The following is a 26,211-nucleotide window of genomic DNA, read 5'->3' as shown; positions in this document are numbered from 1 at the left end:
ATATATATATATATATAAATAATTTTTTTAATCCAGAAACACGTAACAAAACAGATTGCCCTGACATTAGTTATTTGTAGTTATTCATGAGTTCTTACTGAAATAATATAATAATTTGTTTTAATGTCACAAAAGATTTTTTATTTTTTATCGGCCATTATAAATACAGATCGATTGGGAAATGCATAATATCGGTCGGGTTCTACAACCGACTGGCCTGCCATAAATCCACGGATTCCTCTTCTTTGATATTTATTTTAAGATCCTAGTTTTAGGAAGAAAGACAAATCTTAATATGGCCTCGGTTTCCAAATTTATTTAATACAATAAGAAATAAAAATACTTTTTTGCTGTGCCGCCAGTAGGGCAACAAACTAACATTTTCTTTTCCAGCACTGATTCTGTTTAAGGTATCTGCTGACACGAAGTACCAATTATTTCCCCCCATATTGAAAATCTCACTGTGTAGAATCCAATCGAGTATTGTTTATGTAAAGTAACGGTAAACTAAAAGAATAAACTGTATTTATTAGGCACTTTTCAAAGCAAAGTTAAAAAAGGGTTTTTTCATGGCTGAAAGACAATTTAGAAATAAAATCCTGGATGTCAATGAGGCAAATACAGTCAAGATGATTAAAAATGATACAAAAATAAAATGGAATACCCAGTGTTAACACAGTGGCCTGTTACAACCGAGAGATGAGATAGCTGTAAAGTCAAGCCCAAGATTTCAATATTCTTTCAGTATTGACAAAGAATGTTGGGTTTTTGTCAGTGCCATTTCCAACACCCAGTGCATTTAATCCATGTTTGCAGCTCAAAATAGTCTGCCAAGCCACTGGGACATGTTCAGTCAGTGTTTTTTGCCTGACAGGCTGTCTACACATTGGCCAGCCTGTTTGGTATTCAGGTAGTTAATTGGCTGTTTGGTTGTCACCAAGCGGAGTGTTTGACGGAATCAGGTTAGCAAAAAGCAGTCCATTTGTAAAAGGACTGCCTTTGTCCAATCCCTCGGGGTATTGCAATGACACACCACACACTGTGGCAGGAGCCAGATAGATAGAAAACTCTCCTGTTTTTTTCCCCGAATTCTGTTTTGTGGATAGTTTTACACCTCAGGAATCAAAAGAAAATGTTCATCTTGCATGTTAACATTAATGAACATATTAAAGCAGAACTTGTTGGTAGTTTATATGGATGATGTTTCATTTAGGAGATAGTTCCTGTTGCGCCGGAGGTTCCGTCGGATGTTCCTTATTTCGGCCGGATGCCACTCACTTTCTGCTTTTTTGGGGTTTGCATTCTAAACACTAGTCAAGTTGGAAACATTCTCGAAGCTAGAACTGACAATTAAATTATATTTGTCTTTTTTTTGGAATAAAATTCTCATCACATACTCAACAACCAATTCGCCTCCCTATGTGCACGTTCCACCATGAAGTTTCTTTCCGAGGCTGTTTTGCAGAGGCGCCGTTGCTGCACTCGAGACTTGGCGCCACTCAAGACTATTGTGATTGGTTCACAGAAATGCCTATAAACCAGAACACCTTTTTCTCCTTTCTGAGAAATGTTGTATGGACACACCTCAGATGTGCTTTGGAGATAAGCGAGACTAAGTTGTTCGTAACCTCTGAGTTATACTGTACAGTATGTACTATATACAGTATGTATTTGCTGTAAGCTACCAAGTTGACATAATGAAGTGCACAATTTTGGGCAGCAAGTAACGACTATTTTCATTATTGTCTAAACTGCAGATTTCAGATCAATTGTACGGTGTATAAAATGTCAAAAAATGGTGACGTGTTCAAGGTGATATATTGTTTTATCTGAAAAACCCAAATATACTTAGTTTACAATTACATAAAATACAGGAAAGCATCAAATCTCACAACCAGCAAATGATTTCAACTGTTGTACAGTGTTCCTGCTGGTCCATTCACCATCATACAACAATACAAAATCTAGTCCATCCTGTTCATCATTTAAAATTCTTCATGAGATATGCACACCCCAGCCCACGATTTTGAACAAATAGCGCCATTGGTGAATTGTACATTACTAAAGCAGGGTTGTGTCTAAGCTAGATTGTTGTTTAACTAATGAGTCGTCAGTTCTCCTATTGAGGATATATAAGATGTTTTCCTCTTTACTTTGAAAGACTTCAGTGGTGCCACCTTCACACATCTATTTGGTATTGAGTCTAGACACAATGTGTCTGCCTAACTGGTTGTTATATGTACAAATCATGATTATAGATGCAAATTGTTAATGCTGTTGTTTTGCAAACAAATGTTTATTAGCATTTCACTGCACACAATGTTGCACATACAATTAAATCACATGTAAATCTAAATTAAGTAAAATGAGAATAAAGTTGATTTTTAGATGCAAAAGGTAATGCCTGCAGTAGGGCTGTCCCCACTGTGCTTCGACGCTTCAGTACTTCAGCGAATATTTGAAGCTTCGGTGGTTGAGGCTTTTAAAGAACAATGATGCAGATGCATTACAATGATTTTTTGGCAATTTCTGTGTAACATATGCTATATTACCTATTAGGTTCTTTGAATACAGCTACAAGCAGAATCCATTTTCTCATGATGTATCACCTGTTAAATGTATGCATCCGTCCCAGTCCTTGGCATTTTCATAGAAAGTGCAGATGTCTTTTTATATGCTCTTGTTCTTTTGGCAACTGTAAAGACATTTAAGGCAATGAACCAAGCCTTCCCCACTCAGCAGTTCTGCTCTTTCAATTTACCTGTCATTAAAAGTCAACTATTGACCTTCACTGCATGACCATGTGACATTTCCAAACAATGGGAAGGCAATGACAGAAAGATGCATGTGGCAAGCATGTGGAGAATTTCCTTTTTCCCTTCAAAGCAAAAGGCTTTGTGGAGCCTGAATGCCCTTAGAAACACTCCTATTTTTTCAGGCGTCACTCTCCCTGCCCTGTCTTACAGTAGTGCCTCACTGCAACTGCCACCCTCTAAAATCAAGCTCATTATAGCGCACACTCAATGGTAGTATAAAATGAGACCACTTATCAAAAACTAAAAGTTAAGCCATGGGCAAAATATTTAATACCTCTGAATGGGCTGTCCACTTTTCGAGTTATTTTGCAGTGCGTCCGTTCCAGTAATTTGATCTTTTTGTCTCTCTGCATGCTTGGTGTTTTATTCTCAATCGTCTTGTTTTATGATTCAATTTATCTCACCCTTATATATGTGTCTGTCTCTGACCTTTGCATTGACACGTTTTTGCACTTAAGTAAAAACAGTAAAGCGTAACCTTGAATTTCACTTTGTGTCACAATTGCCATTGATGGACCGACAGTGAGCTCTTCATCTGTTCCCGGCAGTATCTGTCAGGCCATTCACTGTCAAGGCCCTTTGAAGGGATTATCAGAATCCAAGGGAATCTAGTTCAGGGACCAGAATAGAAGAGATGATGAAATACCTCCTGGTATTAATTCAGATACAAAGCTAATGGGTTGAAGTGTATATCAATTTGATATGCGCTTATCTACAGCAGTTCAAATGCACTGTAAGGCATGATTTGCAATGCAAATTCATTAAGCCATTTGAGTCGATAAGCATTATGAGCTAATCGATCTTCATTTTTGTTTACTACTCTCTATGGGCCTACAGAGACAATATTCACTATGCAATTGTTTGTAATATTGAAAGGAGCAGCGGCAATGTTAATACTTTGGGAAGCCTTATTTGAATGCCTGCTTCCAATTAAGGAGGTAACTTATATTAACATATTCCAGTTATTAGCTGACACTCATAGAATAGTGCAATAGAATAAGATTAACTTTACTTTAATATAAGTAATACATCTAAAATGACAGGACACTGGTAGCAAGTTCAGCTAAATTGCCCTGGCAGAATGACTAGAATTATTAAAGTTCTCATATTATGCTCATTTTCAGGTTCATAATTGTATTTATAGATTGTAGCAGAATAGGTTTACAAGGTTAATTAAAAAAAACAACCATGTTTTTGTTGTTCCACACATTGTTGCACCTCCTCCTTTCACCCTGTGTGTTGAGCTCTCTGTTTAAGCTGGAGAGTGAGGCATCTCACTTCTGTTCCACCTTTGTTGGGAGTCGCACATGCGCAGTACCTTGTTCAGCACTACAAGCTAATTGGAAGCAGAGTAGGAGGGCAGCTAAGCGAGCATAAGTCACGGAAGTAAAGGCTGGACTATAATAGAGCTGTTTGGAGCAGTTTGTGAACAGTATTTCCTGTTGGAGATGGTAACTCCCTTTGGGGTGGACTTTGTGTTTTTTCACTTTGGAAGCTATTACCTGCACAAAAAAAGATATATAACACAATAGAGGAAAAGGAAAACTCTGAAAAGAATAATATGAGCACTATAAGCAAGTCGGAAAGGTTGGTAAAATAAGAATATGATCAAATTCTAGGTAATTGAGGAGTGAAATGAGGGAACGAAAATAATTTCCAAGGCAGACGGTGATGTGAGGTGCTCTAAGAGACTTCAGTCAGTGATGGAAGATAGAAGGTCTCTGTGAGTCAGAGTGCTGCTCTGTCTTCACCAGTAATACAGGGTAACAGAAACGTATGAGGCCAAAAGATAAAGCTTTTCTCAAAGAAAGCTTTATCTAAAAAGTTAATATTGGCTGTTTTTTCCAAAACATTAGTAATTTGGTTATTTACTGTATAGCCACTAATCTCACATTCCCCCTTCATGGAAGAACTTGACTAAACATGCTTGGAACTGCACTTTTTTGGTTTTCCTGTTAACATAAGTTGTGATTGTGCCTGGTACATTTTTTTGGGATAACTTCCATCGGGGTTCCAAGCAAGCCGAGCCAATACTAAAAGGTGGAGTTCACTTCAGACCACTGATTGGCAAGAAAATTGTCCCTAGAATCCTGGTGAGACATGGTCTCCTGTGTCCTGCAGAAACACGGTATTTTGGAAATGCCAAGCTACTGCCAATAGTGAGAGCAGCCCTCGAAACCCCGCTGTGGTCAATTCCAGCGATCCAGCCAATGTGACATTTACGATGCTGTTACGGTAGTTTCACACATTGCTATGAAGCTCAGCTAAGACTACCGTCTACGTTGGTGGGGTTCTATCTGCAAAGGAAAACAAAATCTAGACCTAGTACCTGGTACCAAAAGTGAGTCGAGTAGCTGTACCATGTTGTGGAAATGCAGTATGAGTAGAATTGGGAGATTTCTGACTATGGCACATCCCATTGGTAGGAATAACAAAGACACATGGGCAATACACACCGCTATCATCCCATACCTTGCAAATAGGGATGTAACCGTATGAAATTTAACCATACGGTTATAGTAACCAAAATTATCATGGTATTTGGAAGTGTGTTCAATATGTTTAGGCCGACGCTAAATTTTTGTTTACATTCAAAATGGTTTGAGGAAATATGTGCCTTCATATTTTCAATAAAAATTGTCAATTCAACAAATTGTCATCAATAATGTCTATATAATCTAATTGGCTACATACGGTAATAACGGCAAGCTGGTGTTGAGTCTGAAGCGCAGCAACCCATTGATGCTGCTGTCGCTGCTACGTCACTCGAATCATTGGTCTGATTGGTTGAAAGACTTTCCTATTGCGCCCAGAGGCATTTGAGTGGCGTCCATTGGTGACGCCCCTTCGGAAATGGGCTGTGAATGAACCTTCCCCAGACCCGCTCAGTTATATCTGAGAAGGGGCTGGTGTCAACCTGGCTAAGTTGTTAGTGGCAAAATACTGACAAATACTTAAAGTTCTAAAAAAGGAACACTTATTCATTGCTTACTTAATAGCATCCATACTTTCATATATATTCATGTGGGGCATATTTATTAGATAAGATAAAACTTGTGCTAGGTTTTTTGAAGTGTCAAGAAAGGTGGGAGGGTGGTGGAGGAGGTTAGGAGTCCTACTCTAATAGGATTAGTTTGCTGTGTCACCTCATACCTGCCAATTGTCACTATCAGCTCCTTACAAGCTCCAGAGCTTTCATACAAGGGTGAATGTAGTGTTAGGTGTTTTCTCATATTTTCTGAAGTTTTTTCAACTTAATCTGACACCATGATTGGTATTGTAGCTGCAGAAACAGACTGAGCTGCTGGTGAAGGGTTGGCCTTCAAAGAGATGATCAGGATCTTGTGATGTCCAGTTAGCGACCTGTCTTTTCAAAGTCAAGCAGTGGAGCTGTAGTGACAGCCTGTGTTCAGAGAAAAAAAGAAAAAGTGTCTTTAATGAAAGAGACACAAGAGCATTAAATAACTCCCTTCATCTTTTTTCCCCTATTCTCAAGTTTCTCTGTGTAATTGAAAATAATTCTTGTAAGTTTTTTTTGTCTGTCTGTGTGGTTGTAAAAACTGCCCGGCTTTGAACCTGAGCCTCTTCCTAGAGGGAGAATGAGCTCATGTGACTTGATTTACAAAAGAGGTGAATAATGCTGTTTCTTTTCTACTGAGCATTAGATTCTCAATGCACAAAGAGTTTTTCTAAGTAAAGGATTGTGTTTTGTGTTTGACCAGAAAAGTACAATGCAAATTAGCCTGCTATTGTGCCAGCCGCTGATCTCATTACGAAAGCCCATACCTTTTCACACTCACACATGCATGTCTACATCTGCAATGTCAGTGATACAATTATCCTCTGTAACCATTTCCATAACCCACAGGTTGAGATGGTGCTCTTTATATTGTTGTTGCATGTCATTACTATTTACTGGCCAATTTTTCCAACAGGATCATTAGTTTCATTCTGTGTTGTGGATTTTGCATGCCTTGCATACCAATAGGGCTCTGTGTGTGTGTGTGTGTTTGTGTGTGTGTGTGTGTGTGTGTGTGAGTAGTTAGTAATTAGTACTGCCATTCATAAATACCGTTATAGAGACAATTACACTTTAAAAAGGTAAATAGATGATCTAAATTTCCTATTAATCTCGAGCTGTACAAAACATATTTTTAAAATGAAAATTGCAAGGTGAAAAAGCAAAATTTCCAAATCGCAAAAGCTGTGATTTTTTTAAAAAATCGGAGCTTACATTATAAACAGTGTTTCGACAAGCTAGTGAAGGTTTTAGATGGCTGGTGTTTATTTCCACCTGTTGAAATTATGGAAGTTGCAAGTCAGTAAAGTTGGTCAAACTACAAACCACAACTCTGGTTAGTATGTTTTATGCACGCTGGTGTGAGGACCGAAAACTCAGCCAATCATGGTTTCCTCAATACTCAAGACTCTTGGGTAACTCTATCTCTAAAAAAAAGTGTGTCTCTTACTGTTAAAAATAGTCTTTCTTCAGTTAAACGATCTAGCGGACCCAACCATGTCAGTTTCAGATAACTAGTTAACTGCTACCTACCTAGCTAGGTAGTTTGACTAAATAACGGAGAGCTAGTAGGTAGTGAGCAGTAGTGTGAATCTCACTGTTGCAGTTTAAAGTGCCCATATTGTTTAGTGTTTAGATCTCTGTTTTTGCTACAGAGTGAGACATCTAACTTGTTTTAGCAACAGGGTGAGACATGTCACTTCTATTCTATCTTTGTTGGGATTCGGACATGCACAGTAGCTAGGTAAGAGCACATCAGCTGGATAACTCTTTCTCCAACTTTGGTCAACAAGACAGGATTAGCTGGGAGACTTCTTCTAAACTTGTGGGGCACTTGTGGAATACCTGCACAACAGGGACATTGAAGTAGTGATTTTGTAGGTTATTGTGTTCTAGTGTTTGTTGTAGCGGTGTTTTGCCATTGAGAATGAGCTAGCATGCTATCGCTAGCATGTTCTACGGTTAGTCACCTCATCTTGGCTAGTTACGTAGAAAGGCGTGGAGATTTTGAAAAGCTCACCCAGAGACTGAAGACAGAGGACATTCAGAAACCTGTATCTCACTCAAAACAGCATGGATAGTTTTTTTCCCCAAGTATGTATGCACGTGGAAGCACCAGAGACACAAAGTAACACCCCAAATCCATCAATTTTTTCATAATATGGGCACTTTAAATTCTTTAACCTGAAAGTTCTGAAATGGAGCAGATGAAGAAGAAGATGAAGAAAAAGAAGATTATAAGATGCCTGTCCTGTCAGTCGGTGATGCTGAGATTAGTGCAAACAGCTAAAGTATAGAGCTGTCATCAGTCATATGTCATCAGTCAGATATCAAAGTTTTTTCCTAGTATCAACAGCAGGTTGCCGTTATTACCTTATGTAACAATTAGATCATTATAGACATTATTGATGACAATTTGTGAATTGACAATTTGAATTGAAAATATGAAGGCACATACTTTCCCCAAAACATTCTGCTTTACTTTACCCTGTCTTGTCCATTAATGAGGTGGCATTCAGGGCAGTAGCTAAAATATCGCCAACAGATATGTTTTTTAATTTCCTCTTCATAGTCTTTTTATTTGATTATGCAAAGACATGTACTTCAGGCTGTGGGAATCTTAGTTTGACTCCTGTTGTTTGGCATTAGGGCATGCCTTGAAGAAAGTGTCTTTGCTTTCCTCTTAAATGTGGGTCTGATCCAAAATATTAAAGAATTCATCTAACTGTGGTATCTTTTTCTAGCTTGTGAGATGGAGGGATGAGAGGCCTCAAGGCATGATGAAAGGAAGCTCAGGGGAGATGTATTAATAGGTGTGTGTGTGTGTGTGTGTGTATATAGATTGGAGAATCTGGATCAAAAGAACCCTGGGGATATTCTCTCTCTCACACACACACACACACACCCACACACACACACACACACACACACACACACAGTCGTTTTTGCATCATTCAAGCTAACAAAGCTTCTCCCAAGACAGACGAGCACATTCTTAAATTATATGAGCGAGATGATCCTCATACACATTTAAATAGGTATAGGAAGCTCCCTCTACGGCCTCTTTGTTTTGACAGATTTTTCGCATCTAATCAGTCTGTTTTTTTTTTTATCTCGAGACATGCAGCTTGCGACTGCTGATGCAGAATTGCTGATTCTGTTTGATTTTCGACCAGCTGTATGATTGATCCAGTCCTCTAGAGAAAACTAATATGGATTGACACCAGACAGTGACTGAACACAGGCGAGGTGGAGGAAATGACCAAGCTAGAGATTGTGTCTAATATTAGAACGAGAGAAAGTGTGTGCGTGAGAGCGCGAGAAAAAAAAAAAAAGAGGCCAAAATTGAACGTGCACTTTTTAATAGGGTTGTAATTGTCAAACTTTTGCTGACCTAAACTAATTGTCATATTGTTTAGGGGTGTACAATTCAGAAAATGTCACAACTTGATTCTGATTATTAAGCTCAGGAATTGATTCAGTATCCATTTTTGACACAAAAACTATTCTTGATTTATAAAAAAAAAAAAAAGATCACAATAGGAAAATGTTAAATTTTGCTTTTCGTATGTATGTATGTATGTATGTAGGTATACATATTCATATCCATATTATTCATGTGAATTTGTTTATTTTAATATCCATGATGTATGTGTATGTTGTGTGTGATGTCTGTATGCTACTGGGACCTTGAGTTTCCCCTTGGGATCAATAAAGTATCTATCTATCATGTGATTGCAGTAGACATACAATAAAAATAATTCTATGAATCGATTTTGAATCATAGAGCTTACATCGCTTACATTTTTGCACACCCCTAATATACTTAGCTGCTGAGACGGGTAGTAATAAGGCTTACTGAGGTGTATCTTAACGGGTGGCGTGCTCTCTACAGTCTCTATTGTATTTTAATTTGTCACCTTCCTATGGGTAAGACAAGTTATCTGTGATTTCTGTGGAAAATCTTCACAGAATCATCAAGGTGAAAATAACAGGTCCTGGAGGTTCTACGTCCAAAACAGAGATTTTGCTGCAGAGTTAGATTTTAAAGCCAGTAAGGTAATAATGAAATCAATGGTATTGACTACCAACTAGGTTTGTTATGTTTGTGCTGGTGGGTAGTGGTTTCTATTGAAAGAAAGATGGAAAAGGTGCAGGTGACTGTTGTCTTCAAGGATTTTCAGAAACATGGGCTCAGATGTAGCCTCGACACAAGGCAAAGGAGGTTGAGGTGTGGGTGTGTTGGTGTGTGTGTGTGTGTGTGTGTGTGTGTCTGTGCGTGTGTGCATTTACAAGCGAGCAGCTATGAAAGGGTTTAGGCTGTAAAAGCCTGATAAGCCGAAACCCAGACCAAATCACACTCCTGCCATCTCACCCACTGACACAATGATTTGACACAGCTGTCAATTGTCTGCAAGACGACAACCGCTGTGTGTGTGTGTGCTGTACGTCCACATATATTTGTGTATTTTTACAATAATTGCTGTGTGTGTGTGTCTCTCATTTGCACATGGATAAATTCATGAATGTGTATATAAAGATCTTTTAATTTGTACCTTACATCTGTGCGTCAGTGAGGCTGTGCAGAAGATAGTCCACCTCTCATGTTTGTGTGTTCATGCGGGGGTGGATAGGCGAGCAAAGGTGCAGCCAGTCCACCTGCCTCTTCAAACAAGGAGAGTAAAGACAGAGACAGAGGATGGAGAGGGGGAAGGAGCCGGGTCCCCTGTGTTTCCCATCCCTGATTAGATTGGGCTGGAATTAAATTTTCCAACAAAAACAAACGGCAAGAGACAGACAGGCCCCCCTCCTTCCCTCCCACCGCCTCTGTTCTTTTTATGTCTCCCAAGTCCGCGCCACCCCCCTGTACTCCATCCATCCCTCCCTCCCTCCCTCCCTCCCCACCACTCTTTTCCTTCTTATTTTGTTTTCTCTTTTTTTTGCTCTCACCAAGGCAAAGAGGACTGATGTAACCAGCCAATTAAACCACAACGGATGAGGTTTCTTCAGGCTGTGTGAATAAATTCCAATCTGTACGATGTCTGCGATCAGCAGGCAGGCATGTGCGACTCTTCACACAACACGTTTTTGGAAAAATGTGTCTGATTGGGTTTAAAACCCAAATTTGTTCTTTTAACTGTCAGATATAACAAAAAAGGCAGCCATTTATAACAGTTGAGAAGGAAAAAACCAGAGACCTTTTGTTTTTAATTAAAAACAATTAGTTGATTATCAAAGTACTAGAACTAATGAACTAATCATTTCAGCGCTAGAAGCAACTTGTCCTTGCGACCGCTGTATCACACACACGTGTCAATGAGTTGTGAACAGTTCTACCAAAGAGTAAAATGGGAGTTCAAACAACAAGCTAAGTTGAAAGAAAACTTGTTCTTTCTCACCCTGTTAATCACTGCGTGCCTCCTACTGTAGCTCGGAAGCCACTTTGTTAGGGGGACTCTGGATCTTTGTATTCTTTACCAGTAATTGCCGGTCACATTAATACATGGATCGTCATGATGTATTTATCCAGATCTTTTCACTTTAACTTCTGTATGGTTTGAGTGCCTAAAATAAAGCAAAATATCTCAAGTGAAAGCTCCATATACAGGAGGACCTCGCCAGTAAATCTGTTTTCTATTCCATTAATTTAGTCAAATTCTGCGTGGAGTGGACACTGATCAGAACTGCCAGCTGCTTTTTGATAGCCGGGAAAATTTTGTTAAGTGGGTGGGATTAACGCCTTGAACAAACGTGGCCAAACATTATTTATCTGCGTTAGTGTTTTTTCCCCATGGCTGATCGGAAACCGGCTCTTGCAAATGTGACTGTCGCAGCCTTGTAAAATGAGCCTCCTCTCATTAGGATGAGGGCTTTTCACTTCACACGGGACAGTGATGCAAGACAATAGTAAGAACGTCATAACAGCGTGTAAGATGTCATGAATAAACGAGTATACACTGCCAAATCAGTTTCCTCTTCATGTATTATCTGATGTCCACCTTCTGGACCAATAAACAACTTTTTTTTAAAATCAAATTATCGGGGTTGGGAAGTGGAAATGACTTTTTAGTGAATACAAAAAGAAAACAAGTACTCATGAGCTAATCCAGCTCCCTGTGGGAACTTGTTTTTTCTATCAGTTTTCACATCTGTCTGGACTTTGACCCGCAGTGAGTGAAGCTGTCGTTTTGCCAGCTATGGTGGCTGTGTCACCAGCCTATCCCCAGGTGGATTGGAGTCACCCCCACAGCCGGGGCGCGCCTGCTGCCCTGCTTAGTGGGGCAGTGGAGTAGACCAGCTCTCCCGGGAGCCGCCGGCACAGAGCTGACCTCTCACCTGCAGGCTCCATGTGCTGGTTGGGAGGTTTGAGTCAGACTGTCGGCTGCTGCTGGGAGTGACCTGCTGTTCACTAAAAACAATCTGCATCTGATTTTAGCTCTCCTTTCCATGGACGATTTTAGACCCTTTTAGTTTTTCAATATTATAATTTTTTTTTTAAATAAGTTTATCAATCACTGTTAGTGACTGAGGACAAACAATTACAGGTTCAAAGGGCTTGAAACAGGTTTAATATCCTGTGTCTCTGATTCTGTGCACCTGTAACCCCGTCAAGGAAAGAGTCAACAGAAACGTCGTTTTGGCCAATCAGAGTTTTGCTGAGTCTCTATCTTATCTGTCGGAGGGAGAGAAGGAGTGCAGTTGTGAAGTTTAACGTTGGTTGTTCCCAGAGAAGGAGTTGGTCAATTCATGGCGCAGATCAGAACCCAAATTGAAACATAACAAACTTAAATTGCTAAACAATAGATCATTGTGTCAAAATGGTTGTTATTACTGTGATTTATATAGTCTCAGGTTGAGTTCTGTCATAGTCTTGGCTGACGTTGTTGTTCAGTAGCTAGCTCAGATTATTAGCTATTCTAAATTGACTGATTTAGCGGGGGGGGGGGGTGGGTTAACCCTTTAACATGCACTGTATTATGGCCTGAGCCCCCCTAAAGATCTGATCCTGGAACCGCCCCTGCTCCTTTCTATCTATCTTTCTCATCCCATCAGTGTTTTCTATAACATTTTCTCACTTGTATTACTTCAGTCTTTTAGTCTTTTTTTCCACGTGGGCTGTGTTTACATGCACTTAATATTGTGACTGTTGAAAATATTCAGATTAACAGTACAACTGAGCCATTTGCTTATTGGGCTGGACACAATCAAAATCACGATGTTATTGCAAGTATTTCCATCAGGATATGGCAAATATATGCAAAATCACTTACAAGAAGGATGTTCTATGTTCAAGCGGAAATAATTAGTTGATAATGGCAAAAATGCCAAGCATTATCTAGTTCCAGTCTCTTAATTGTGAGGAGTTGACATAGTGATAGTGAAATAAATATATAATAAATAAAGAAATAATTAATTTTTTGCACTTTAAACCGTCGCTTGGACAAATCAAGCAAACTGACGACGTCAACAAAATCGTAGATTGATTATTGAGAAAATCATTGTCAGATTAACCAATCATAGAAAAAGTCATTCTTCTTTGGTTATAAATAACCAAAGACAAAACTCCTTGACAAATATAAAACTGAAATTTCATGGAATTGTTTAAACGGTATCATAATATAATATTCTTAACACATTCCATTGAAAACCCAATGCGTGAATAACAAAACCCAACCATTGTGACAAAGCTAGAGAGAACATTCTTGATCTCAGCCCAGCCCTAACCTGCATGAAAGATATTATGTTAGGCCTCTGTTTATAACCAGTGTACTCTACGTATTTCCTCGTGACAATAAAACCATAGTTATTAACAATCGTAATTGTCCTAGCAAAGCTGAGGTAAAGGAGTTTACATGGGCTGTGTCAGGTTTGCATTTGGGTCTGAAATTACACCATAATCACATTTTGTTTGTGCATGTAAACACATCAGGGTCTCTCATCCCACACATTCTGTCTCTCTCTCTCTCTCTCTCTCTCTCTCTCTCTCTCTCTCTCTCTCCCCCCCCTTCCCTCTCGTCCTCTCAGCGGTGTGTATCCTGCCAGACGAGCATGAGGCGGGAAAAGGAATGCAGCTCTACTCTGTTTACCTCTTCCTCGTTGTCTCGCTCTCTCACTCCTGATACATTCACTGTCTCTCTCCGCCACCCCCCTCGTCTCTCTCTTTCGTTTTCTGTGAGTATGCTCAGTCATTCAGCGCTGTGCACTGTTGTTTCGTGAGGGTGGAGAGCCGGTAGGAAGCCTGTGATTGGGAAAATAAGCGCCTGTGCCGGAGTCGACTACCTCAGAGACAAACTAGATACAGCGGAGGAACGCAGGGGCTGTGGATTTTAACCTGCTCATGTTAGGAAGAGATGGATTTGTGGGGCCTTTAAACTTTGGGGAGAATGCACTGCATGTGTAAAAGACATAAACAGAGCATCAGGGATTGCCGGAGAAGCGGAGGTCTCTGAATTCTTATCTTGGACACTGTGTGATAGATCTGCGCCTGAGAGGTGGAAAAACCCTGCCAGTGTGAGTCAAATCATTATGATGTGAGTTTGAGACATATATTACGCACGATTTAACTGGCAAAAAAATACAGCTCAGCAAGGTAAACCTCAAAGACATCTGTTACACATGTTTTCACCTGAGAAACAAGAGAAAATGATTGTCTCAAGGCAGGAATAAAGGAGTAACCTGTGATGTCAGACTTCACCTGGGGCAGTCGTCTGAGACTCTGCTGAGCAGCTGTGGCATTGTTGAGACCGGGGGGGAAGGGGGGCTGCAGCAGACTTCATTTCCAGGTGTGTAAACCACACAAGACCTGACTCACCTGACATCATCCCTTCTCAGTAATCCCTGCTCTCCAACTCACCGCCACCTCTCGTTTCCTCCCCATGGAGCCACTCGAGGAGCGACAGTAGCTGATTAATGTGACTCCCAGCAGCCCGCGTCTGATTCCACAGCACCAGAAATAGAAAGCCAAAAGACACCACGGCGGCACTTGCAAACTGTCATCACATCGGATTAAGACAAGCATCATGTGGAATCAATCTGGATACTGCAATCACATACCTCACCATGGATATCCCTTCTACCATGCACCCTGCAGGTACGCTAACACAACCCCAACGTGCACCCCACAAACTCAGCTTCTGCTGTGCGTAACTTGTCAAAGTCGCTTACTTTTGCTTAGAGGTCTCGAGTCTCCTGACGCTTTCACTGCCTTTGCACATTGTGTCTGTGTATTTACCACGTTTACCATACCAATGAAAGTGATTCGGCCGGCTGTGTTGTTGTTTTTTTATTTTTGAGAATAGTTATTACCATTTGGGTTGTTGTTCTTTTTATTTTTGAAAATAGTTATTACCATTTGGGTTGTTGGTCCAGTGAGGCTGATTTTATGCATCCATTCATTGCTAAGTAAGCCATTATTTTTTTCCCAAAGCAGAGGTTGTGACCAAACTGGTTTGTCAGGAATGTTTGTTTGGTGAACACAGAACCAGGAAACTGGTTTTTCCTGTGCAGAATAATAAGTAGTGAATAGGCAGGTTTACTGGTCAGTGGGACAATAGTGGCTGACAGAAGTGCTGAACTAATCTGTGATGACATTTCCCCCCCACAAACCCCCACACAGTAAGTAAGTTAAGTTTCTTAACCATACTGTTTGACTAATCCGTTTTCTCTCTTTTAAAATCTCTGAATTACAAGAGATTACATAAGATTTTACTGGTCCTCTTCCATTCTGTCTCTGGTCCACCCCCCTCGCGGCAGTAATGACATCACGGCATTTATCACAAGGTTTCAGATGTGACCCACTCTCAAATGAACACCATCAATCCTCATTCCCTGAGGGGAGAACAGACCCCTGCCCACGCCTCTCTTTCTGTCCGGTACTGTAATAGTCTTTAACGTGAAAAGGCTGCTTGAGCTCAACCACCAGAATACTGATTACCCATTACTAGGTATTTAAAAAAATCCCTATGTGGTTGAGCATAACCATATCTTAAAAATGAATAGCATTATAAAAAAACATATAACTCTCATATTACTTCCTGCTAGTGTGAACGTAGTGCATATGCATCATGAAAGCTTAGTAGTTGTTTATATATCTGTTTTGTCTATCTGTTCCTGTTGTGCACATAGTTAATGAGAATTTGCTAGTGCACTAGCAGCAAAAAGAAGGAACAGTAAAGGTGGTCTGCATCGGGGGGCAGGGGCCTTTAGCTGATGAGTGAGTCATACCTCAGACCACTGGGCAGGTCAATGACCTGTCAGATCAGCCAGTTTATGGCAGAGAGAGAGAGAGAGAGAGAGAGAGAGAGAGAGAGAGAGAGAGAGAGAGAGAGAGAGAGAGAGAGAGAGAGAGAGAGAGAGAGAGAGAGAGAGAGAGAGAGAGAGAGAGAGAGAGAGAGAGAGAGAGAGAGAGAGAGAGAGAGAATATCCAGGAAATAGCCCTGAGCTCCAAAACAAACTCACCACCGCTATTCACTCCCACTCTACTCTCTAATAATGAAGTACTCTGACTCACACTATGAATATTCTACCTGTAGCCCGAACACCTCATGTGTTCAAGTCAAATTTGTCATTTTTCTGCATGATTGCAATGGTCGACATGCTCAAGATACAGGATGCAGTAGTTAAAGAATCCAAATCAGTTTTATTGGCCAAATATACGGTAGTTGTTCACTCTCTATACATTCAACAAATAGACATGCAGTAGGAAACATTCAGTAGATAAATTGTAATATAGGCACATTTTCACATAATATACAAAATACAAATACACAAAAAAGACATATCAAGACAAGTACACATGGAGTGGCATGTAAAGTGCAAAAAGTAAAAGTGCAAAGTACTTTGCAAGATTCATATTAGAAGGAGATGATGTTTCCTTTATCTTCCAATTCTTATTTTTGTTAACAAATCAACGTCCTCCTGGCTGCTTCAATGCCGTTTGTACTCTGTCTCCCATCTTCTCATCTCGATTTTCTTTTTGGATTTACAGTCCTCTGAGGGAGTTTCTGTTCACCTGCACATGCCTCAATAATGGAAGATTGACTGCTTTGTAAAATATTGAAGTAAACACGTAGATCTCACTGACAAAAGAGGTATCATGCTTTTTGGTTTCCAGTTGAGCTGTTAAGGGGAACATTTTGCAGGATGCGAGGAAGCAGACGGCACTGAAATTGGATCTTAGTTTTTCCTTGGAGGACAACGCGATAAGGCTTCAATATTGCATTTGTCACTCCAATGCAATGATAATGTGTTCTAACCATTTAATCATGAGCCCCCTTCTGAACGGTCAAATGGCTGCTCATGTATTTCAAACTGCTTTTTTTAATAATAAAGGCTAAAATTGAAAACAGCACATAAAATAAGAGAGATAAAGGCATTGGCATTATAATTTAGCTCGTTCCTTGAACTCAGGGAAAGTTCAGCGATACTTTGCGGAGGCCGCTCTGGTTAATGATTCCCTCACCTGTCAACAGGCAACTGCCAGACTCTGCCACCTTTCCTCTGCTTGATCCAATGTGTTTACATTCAAATGACAAGGTGCTCATTCGCTGTTTGAGGAAGTCATTAGGCAGACTCCGTTGTTTGGTCCTCGTTAATCCAGCATAAGCCAGCAGCGTTGGTCAACCACAGAGGCTTAAGGTGAGCGTGAAGGCTTAATAAGGGCCTGCATGTGATTGCCTCAGAGTATTGATTGTCTGTGTGTGTGTGTGTGTGTGTGTGTGTGTGTGTGTGTGTGTCTGTGTGTGTCTGTGTGTGTGTGTGTGTGTGTGTGTGTGTGTTGCGTGGAGGGCTGGTAATTGAGTGTTGTGTTTTCTGAGTGGTCGTATTTTACGTGTTCTACCTATTGATGAAAAGTGTCGACAGGCTGAAAGTGAACATATTTGACAGGTGCAAGAATTGAATTAGTTAGACATACGTTTGTAAACATATCTTAGACAGAAACAGACAGTGTGGATTTATGTAGGAGTATTTATCGCGTCATATTACAGAGAGTATTCATCGGATAGATAGCGAATGAATACAAGATTGACGGGGAGTAAAAGGTCATGACACAAATTAAAATTTACAACACTGCATGTGTCGGGTTCCAAATCAGAGGTGTGAACCTATGTGCACTCTACTGCATATGGGGATTTTACTTTCAATAGTGTGTGCGTGTGGCCAGGTCAGCCACACGAGTTAGGGGTGATTTGGGCTGGTAGCCCAGCAGGGGGTGAATGGAGCAGATTGTCTGAAAGCCTTTGCCTCATCCACACACACACAAATACATACATACATACATACATACATACATACATAGGCACAGTCATTTTACAATACAACAGCTTCTAGCAACTCATAAATGACTTTAACAAAAGAGCCACCTCAACCTTTCTCAGATGTTTGGCTAGATAGATGGCAAAGTGTTTACTCACCCTCTAATCTCTAACGTGGACTGAATAATGTGTGATAAATAGAAACCCAGCAAGAAAAACTATTACAGTGGTGCCGCTTTAATGCCATGTCATTTTGTATTAAGTAACTAAATACATTTGCATAAAAGGATTTCTTGCTGGTAAAGTAATAAAGATGAGCTTCTCAGTGTAAAACCTCATCAGAAGTCAACGCAGAAAAAACAGTGGCGAGTGTGATAGGTAATAACTGTAAAAGGAAGGACACGGTAATGGTAGAAGAGGTTTTAAGGTGAGTGAGTACCAAAGAGACGGCTGAATAGCTTCAGAGGCAAGCATCTTAATTGACAGACATTTAAGACGATAATGTTCCCGACAGTTAGTAAAATGTCTTGTGAAATTAAAATCCTCCAACTCATTTGGAGAACTCTTTTTTTCCAATTTTGTTTGTGTGAATAAATATTAACCTGTGAATGCAGCTGCTCTTTATTACAGGCCAAAGTATGGTACAGTAGAAGATTGAGGGAAATATTTGACTGTGATATTGTTATGTAAAATGGCACCATTTATAATAAGAAAAAAACTGAATACATAGCCTGAAGCAGTGTGCATGTTGGCACCATTCAGCCAGGCATTAGAGAGTGTGCTAACTTTACATTGCCAACCACCGTAAACTCAAAATAGGACAGTTGAAGGTTGGAGCATGGATGATGTTGGGAGAAGAAAGAGGAAATGACCCCCGCATGTAGATTCCAGTACCGGGGAAGAAGATAAAAACTAATCTTGGATTCTAAAAGGAACCTAAAATTGTATTAAATGTGTCTTAAAGTTGAATAACACCCTGGTAAACAAACGCTTGAATGCATTGGGTATGTATTGTTTTAAATTAAAACAAAGACTTACAAACACAGTACAGTACAAGCTTCTGACCAAGCATCTTATCTTGGGACTCTCCACGAGAGTGTCATTCAGTCTCTGTAGCTTTCCTCTCCTCCCACTGAGTGTTGACACTGCTGCGGCTTGATGTGTGATGCGTCTGACACTTTTGACAAAATGAATTCCCTGCAAGTCACTCTCAGGCAGGGTGCCCTCATGTCACAGTGTGCCGGGTTGTCGCAGCAGCAGACTTGGATGAAGATTGCACTAACACTGAAAAGAGAGAGAGCTGTCATGGCTGGGGTTACTTTGACAATGTGGTTTGTCTGTGGCGGGGGTGATGCGGTGAAAGGATGGTGGGTTAACTGCTGATGTCAGTCAGTTTTCACTGCAAAGTCAGAAACCACAGGAAAGCAATAATCATGGTTAGTAAACATACACTGATCCGAAATGCTCACAAGTCCCTGATTAGTCAAGAATCAATTCTTTGAGCTAGAGTCCACATATTTAGCATTAAGCACTTCTAATGTTTAAGCCTTTTTGTATAATGTTTTTAAATCTCGTAACAGTTTTTGAATTTTTGGGGATTTATTTAATAATTAACAGAATAAATTAAAACAAGGTGAATCAAGATCGTGATTTTATAATGATTAATTGTGCAGGCCTTGTGCGTAACACTCCCAAAGCTTTGTACACTGAGTTTTAGTGACTTCCGATGGTAACCCGAAATATCACATGGATAACGTACTCTGGATGCAGAGCATACAGCCTGCATCCAAAACACCTGCACAACCCCGATGAAGCCAATATGACTCCAGTCCACCTCTGGTTTATTGGATTTAATTAACCGATTGGGACATTAAATAAATAGCCCTACAGTTCCCGATGGCCTGTGTATTGCAACCAATCAACAGCACGGCAGATTTAGCATCGCTCAAAGATTTAGCAAGAGCACCTCAATCTCACAATTACTGAATGTGTTTTTATCCCGCCGTTTTTCCATCTCGTGATTGGTCATCAAGGGCTCTTCCATAAGGCTGGAATATTAATTGATTGACTGATATGGACCTTGTTAGGACCAATATGGGACGGCCTTATAACGAGAAGAGTCTGTACAGATGTGCGCCACGGGGTGTTATAAATCAGAATGTTGGTTTTTGCGTATGAAAATTCTGACTTTTTGGGTTACCAAATCTTTCAGAATAGAATCTACGCATACGAATAAATGACGCCCCAGGATTGTTTTAGAGCGTCTTGCCTTTATTTACATAGCACATTTATAAATCAACTGAGGTTGACCAAAGTGCTTTACAAAGTAAAATACAACAATAATGCAATCATGCATACAAAGTATATCACAAAGAAGAAGAATAAATGAATACAAGTTCACAATATCTTTAACCACTCCCCTTTGGGAACAGGCTGAATAAATGTCATTTTTTTTGCTTACCCAGTTTCGTGCTATCATCTTGTTGTTGTTGGATGAAAAGCTTGCATTCATGTCTCAGTCTATAGGGGAACAATGCACATTCTGAATTCAAATTAAAGAATAAAAGACATTTCTGACAGTTTTGTAATGTCGGAAATTTCCCCTTGCTCATTATCCACCAAATTGACAAAACGTATCTAGAATATATTGTGCTCGGCCGGGATGGTAAATTAGTATGATGTCCAACACCACAAGCTAATTTCCCATTCTTAGATGGGACACTGTGCCTAAATGTCACCCTTCTTATAATTCTAGATGTGTCTCTGTCTCAACCTGTCTAACTCACGAGAAGTTGGTGGACATAAAAAGAAGCCACGTTTGTTTTCTCTACATAGCAGCCGGTCATGAAGAGTTCATTTAAGGTTTGGGGGCTAAATCTATCCCAGAAAGCAGTTGGTGGCGAGTGTAATCTGTGTTTTTTTTAACGGTGGTTTCATCACATAGAGTGTGTATGTGTGCTGTGGCAGGAGTGAGAGGATCAGGGCTAAGAGGATAGAAGACAGTCTGAATATTGCAAGATGAGAAGATATCTCTATCATCCAATAGAATTGCACCTAAAATCTTGCTGGATATGGGTTCATTACAGTCAAACGGTGCAGAGACCGGACAGTAGCCTAGAGCAACACTCAAAGGCTGCTGACTTCAAAGTCTGTTGATTTTGGTCAAATTTGAGCGGAGGCGAGACGCTGAGCCCTTTTTTGTTGGGGAAGTTTGGGTTTTGGGTTTCTGTGCCTCAGCCTTGGAAGGTTGGAGAGAGTCAGAGCCACTGACTGTAAGTGTTCAAGACCAAAATCAGTGCGTCAGGATTTTGTCCTGGTATCAGTGAATGTGTATGTATGTTGATGGATAATCACAGACTGGAATATGACAACTCCATTAACATGGTTTTGTTTTTGTTATTTTTAGGGATTTAAATTGATTCAAACATTTTGATATGAACAGCTATACAAACTTAAAATGTGAAGGTCAATGATGTTTTTGTTTGCTATGTTTTTTATGTTTGAACAATTTCTCCCGTCCAAAGGCCATAAGGTTGCAGGACAGTAGCTTTCTTCATTTTTAGGTTCATATTAGGATGATAATGTGTTGATGCACTCAAGGGAAGTTTTACCAAAGTGTGTTTATTTCTACTGTAATTATCTTATTAAAGAGTGAATGGTGTTTACCAGACAGTGTTAATGTAAATGGAGTCCACAGAGTCTACAGTCTCTCTGCTGGTTTTAAGTACTCTAGCAGTTTAATCAGTGATGTGGGCTTACTTCCATTCCAGAGCTGGATGTGTAGGCTGCTCTCCATTGTCCATCAGTCTTTCACTGAAACCCTCTGAGCTTGCCAGTCTCTCAGGTCTCACATTACACCTTGGCTGGCTCAGTTCGGTGGGCTGCAAAGCTCTAATCCTTGTCTAATCTGAGACAGCTTTGTGTGTAATCAAAGCATCCACTGTACATGTATGAAGAGGCGGGACTGTGTGTGGAAAAAAAGGAACACAGACAGGAAACACTATATGGTTCCTATCACCACTCACAGTCTGTGGCTGGCTAGCTCAGTTGGTAGAGCAGGCACACTTATAGAGGATTATTCCTCCACGCAGAAGGTCCAAGTCTGACCTTAGACGGTTTCCTACACGTCTACCTCCTCTCTCCCCAATCAATACATTTAGCATAGCCACCTCCATCGCACCTGCTTTCAAGGGAATAGTTAAACTTTGGGGGAAATGCGCTTAGTTTATTGACATACATCGGTCACATCACATGTCTGTGGGTTAACATGTCAGAGCTAATTCTTGGCATAGAATTTATACACTGACAGTTGCCAGCTTCCACATTCATCAGACATAGAACAACAGTAACATTCTGGAGTACAGTTTTTATTTTCCTTCTAGATTTGTTGTTGGCTGGCTGAGTAAAAATATCTGGGTCTAGCTAAATGCTCCACCACTTTGGTAAGTTGAAGAGTTTTCGTGTCTGTTGTTTGGTTCGCCGCAGGTAGCCCACAGTGGCTTTATCAGAACTTTATTGTTGGAAACTGCTGTTTACGGTTGTTGATGACGGCAGCTCACAAGCAACCATACGGTAAATGTGCAAAACTATGAGATTAATATGGCAAAAAATTGGTAGAAATCCAGGGATGTGGTAAACTATTATATCTTTGGGATTCAGTGTTAATATAAGAAATATTATTGCAGTTTTAGGATGAAATTTACATTTTAAATTTCTGACGTTCTGCTTAAAGAAGGCATTGGAGGCCATATAAGTGTGTATGTCTTACAAATCCATTAATCATACAGTAATCCCACTTTTGTGTGTGACTTTGTGAAGCCAAGTATAGTATGTTTAACACGGCAGTGAGGCGTTAAGTGCTGAAACTATCTGCTGCAGAAGGAAAACAGTTAAGTAGGACAAATGGGACAACCCAAACACATTTCCATCGCGTGTATTTCACTGCCCACATTGGCAACTCCAAACAAGAAGAAACTCTGTCTCGTTTAAGTCTCAGTGGACTCAGCAAGGGAAGCGTGGGCCGGAGCAGAACCAGAGTAATTCTCTTCAGTGTCAGTGGGTAGACCGGATTCCTCTCTCCACCTCCTTATGTGGCATAAAGTGCCATTATGTACCAAAGTTTTGCCACAGAGGTCCGATCTTTTCATATTTCAGCATCAGTTGCTCCTATTGTAAAAGTACGTTTGGGATATTGTGTCCGTTAAAATTAAAAAAAGAAACAAATGTGCAACTTGAGATTCAAAGTGCTTTGTAGTGCTTGCATTTATCCGCCTGCTCTGGAAACTTTTAGTTTTTAGGAACATTTGCATCTTGGGTAATAAATGCAGCTGCAGATCTGTGTATCCCTTGTGGCGGAGGATGTGTTCACATCTTTGAAACCAAGGTTCAGTGAAGTGATAGATGCTGCAGTCGCCAGTCCTATCAATACAGATGTAGCACTGATGAAAGTAGGAATTTCTGAATAAGTTTTCCTTTGGAGATTTGGTTAAAACATGCCTGTTGGGATTTTAAACTCCCTTGTCTGAAATAATCTGTTGGTTCAAATTTGAGTTGCAGTCTATAAATCACCACTGCTCTGTTTTCTCAAACCAATCCAGCTGAGTGAAGCTAGACTCTTGTGTTTGTTCATCACGTCTTGTTCGTAGAACTTAGCTTGAGGCTAGTTTTACTTTAAAGTTTCCCTGCTGACTATAGGTCGTTGACTGAAATACCCTAGATGTTACCATGGCGAGGCGTTCCCAGGCCAGGTTGGAGATATAATCCTTCCACCTAGTCCTGGGTCTTCCCCAAGGTCTCCTTCCAGCTGGACGTGCCTGGAACACCTCCCTAGGGAGGCTCCCAGGAGGCATCCTTACCAGATTCTCAAACCACCTCAACTGGCTCCTTTCGACGCGAAGGAGCAGCGGCTCTACTCCGAGCTCCTCTCGGATGACTGAGCTGCTCACCCTATCTCTAAGGGAGACGCCAGCCCCTCTCCTGAGGAAACCCATTTCGGCCGCTTGTACCATGGATCTCATACTTTTGGCCATGACCCAGCCTTCATAACCATAGGTGAGGGTAGGAAGGAAAATTGACAGGTTGATTGAAAGTTTTGCCTTGAATGAAATATGTATTTGTATGTAATACCGCACCTGCAGCACTTACTGAGTACCATGGCCGTGCCGATCCAGTGAGTGTTGAAGTTCACATCATCCACATCATCTGCAAAAAGCAACGATGAGATCCCCACCCCGCCGAACTGCAATTCGTCCCCACCCCGACTACACCTGGATATCCTGTCCATAGATACTACAAACAGGATTGGTAGCAAAGCGCAGCCCTGGTGGAGTTCAACCCTCACCTGAAACGAGTCCGACTTGCTGCTGAGAACCAAGACACAGCTCTTGCTTTGGTCATACAGAGATTGGATGGCCGTGAGAAGGGACCCCCTCACTCCATACTCCCCTAGCACCTCCTGCAGTTTTTCTAGGGTGTCCTGATCATACTCCCAAGCTCCCTTCAGGATCCTTCCAAAAGTGAAGATCTGATCCGTTGTTCCACGACCAGGACAGAATCCGCATGGTTCCTCTTCAACCTGAGGTTTGACCCTTCTTTCCAGCACCTTGGAGTAGACTTTACCAGAGAGGCTGAGAAGTGTGACACCCCTTTAATTAGCACATACCTTCTGGTCCCCCTTTTTCAACAGACACAAACATTGAAATCAGCCTTGAAATCCTCCTTTCTGTCCTCTCACTGGGAGTTACAAGACGGCCTGGGCTGGACAGCATAAGCACGTCAGCAGCACAACACAACAGCTGCGAGTTCTTCGTCAGTGTCTGGGTTCAGAAACATTTGGACAGCGCTCACAGCCCAACAGTCAATGAAGGGTTTAAAGTGTAATTGATGCTTTGGTTTGCAGTTGCATGGACAGTTTTGGTGAATCATGGGTTAGGCATGAGTAGTAGCAGGTGTAGACATGGAAGCATATATTTATCTGTCTCACAGACATCAAATGGACAGAGCTAGTTCAGACAATAAACTAGAGTTGTGGTGCTAAATGTTTTATTGACATGTTGCTCTCAGCTTATCCACAGACATTTTTACAATACAGGTCTCTTTTATGCTGTCTTGCTCAGTTTATGCCAGCAGATAGTCTCTGTGACAGATGGGCGATTGTAGAGTCAGACATTTGTTCTGCAATATGCTGTGACTCGGACAAAATACTTGCTAGACTACACATTGTGGCCTGACCAATAGTGGCTTGCTGTCTTTTACGACTTTCATTATGTACATATGTGATGGGGGGGGGGGCCTTCACACTTTCACCTTACAGCACCTATGAATATTAACATATGTAATCACATTTTTTTAGCCCGACAAGCCAGACCCAGATCAAGATGTTGGGTCTGGGAACTCACCATTGGCAGCGCTCAATCCGAGGGGCGGGATAATATGCTGTCTTTCAAATTCCCTCTGCGAGCAGTAGGATAGTGCTACAACTAACCCAAGCAACGCTTGTTGATAGAATACACTTTTGACGTATCCGGATCAGCAAAACTCCGAACATATCTTCTATTTTTAAGAATGACTTCTGTGCTTAACTCCAAGTCTTCCAGAGTCTTGAAGTCGGGTATGGCTGCAGCCTGGAGACCTCCCGTCCCATGCCTTCCCGACTACGTGGAACCGTCACAACGTTGCCGTCCTTATGTCAAACTCACCCACTGACTCTATTTGATTTGCCTGATCAGAATTTGAGTTTTCCAGCTCACAATAAAAAGGGAGGGTTGCTAGACTGACCCTGGCTGCAAATTACATTTGCTGCCGCTAGGGTTTGACGTCTCTAGATTTTATGAATGTTTTTTCAAATGTGAGTGAACCTGGGACTTTAATGTCACTTGGCAATAGAGGTGGTGAAGTCATTTTCTTTCCCAGTTTGTATGACACCTTCTTTGTTCCCATGTCTGTTGGTCTTTTGCTGGCTGTCAATTACTGGGAAGTTTTTATTAATCTTGTGCATTTTGTAATTTTTATGCTCAGGTTGTACGGTCACCATATGGGCGCTCTGTACAGTGTCTACAAGGCTTGAGCTGCTGCTGCATCACTGTTATCACTGCTGCTCACATATAACATTTAATCAGCCCAC

At 40.8% G+C, this 26,211-nt stretch overlaps 1 protein-coding gene across 4 annotated transcripts in view; it reads left to right on the top strand.

The window, feature by feature from the left end:
• LOC117949250 (pleckstrin homology domain-containing family A member 7-like) overlaps positions 1 to 26,211 on the top strand; it is a 128,737-nt gene that overhangs the window by 19,954 nt on the left and 82,572 nt on the right. Inside the window, exon 1 of one of the 4 annotated variants that reach the window (XM_034879350.1) lies at positions 14,625 to 14,926. The exons of the other annotated variants lie outside the window; for them this stretch is intronic. Coding sequence (XP_034735241.1) covers positions 14,856 to 14,926 — 71 coding nt within the window. The 5' untranslated portion in view covers positions 14,625 to 14,855. Of the gene's footprint in view, positions 1 to 14,624; positions 14,927 to 26,211 lie in introns of those variants that run through there. 4 annotated transcript variants of the gene reach the window in all.

Source organism: Etheostoma cragini, chromosome 8 (assembly GCF_013103735.1).
Source record: "Etheostoma cragini isolate CJK2018 chromosome 8, CSU_Ecrag_1.0, whole genome shotgun sequence".
Lineage (NCBI taxonomy): Eukaryota > Metazoa > Chordata > Actinopteri > Perciformes > Percidae > Etheostoma > Etheostoma cragini.
Note: the sequence above shows the minus strand (reverse complement) of the source record. Positions and strands in the feature narration are given on the sequence as shown.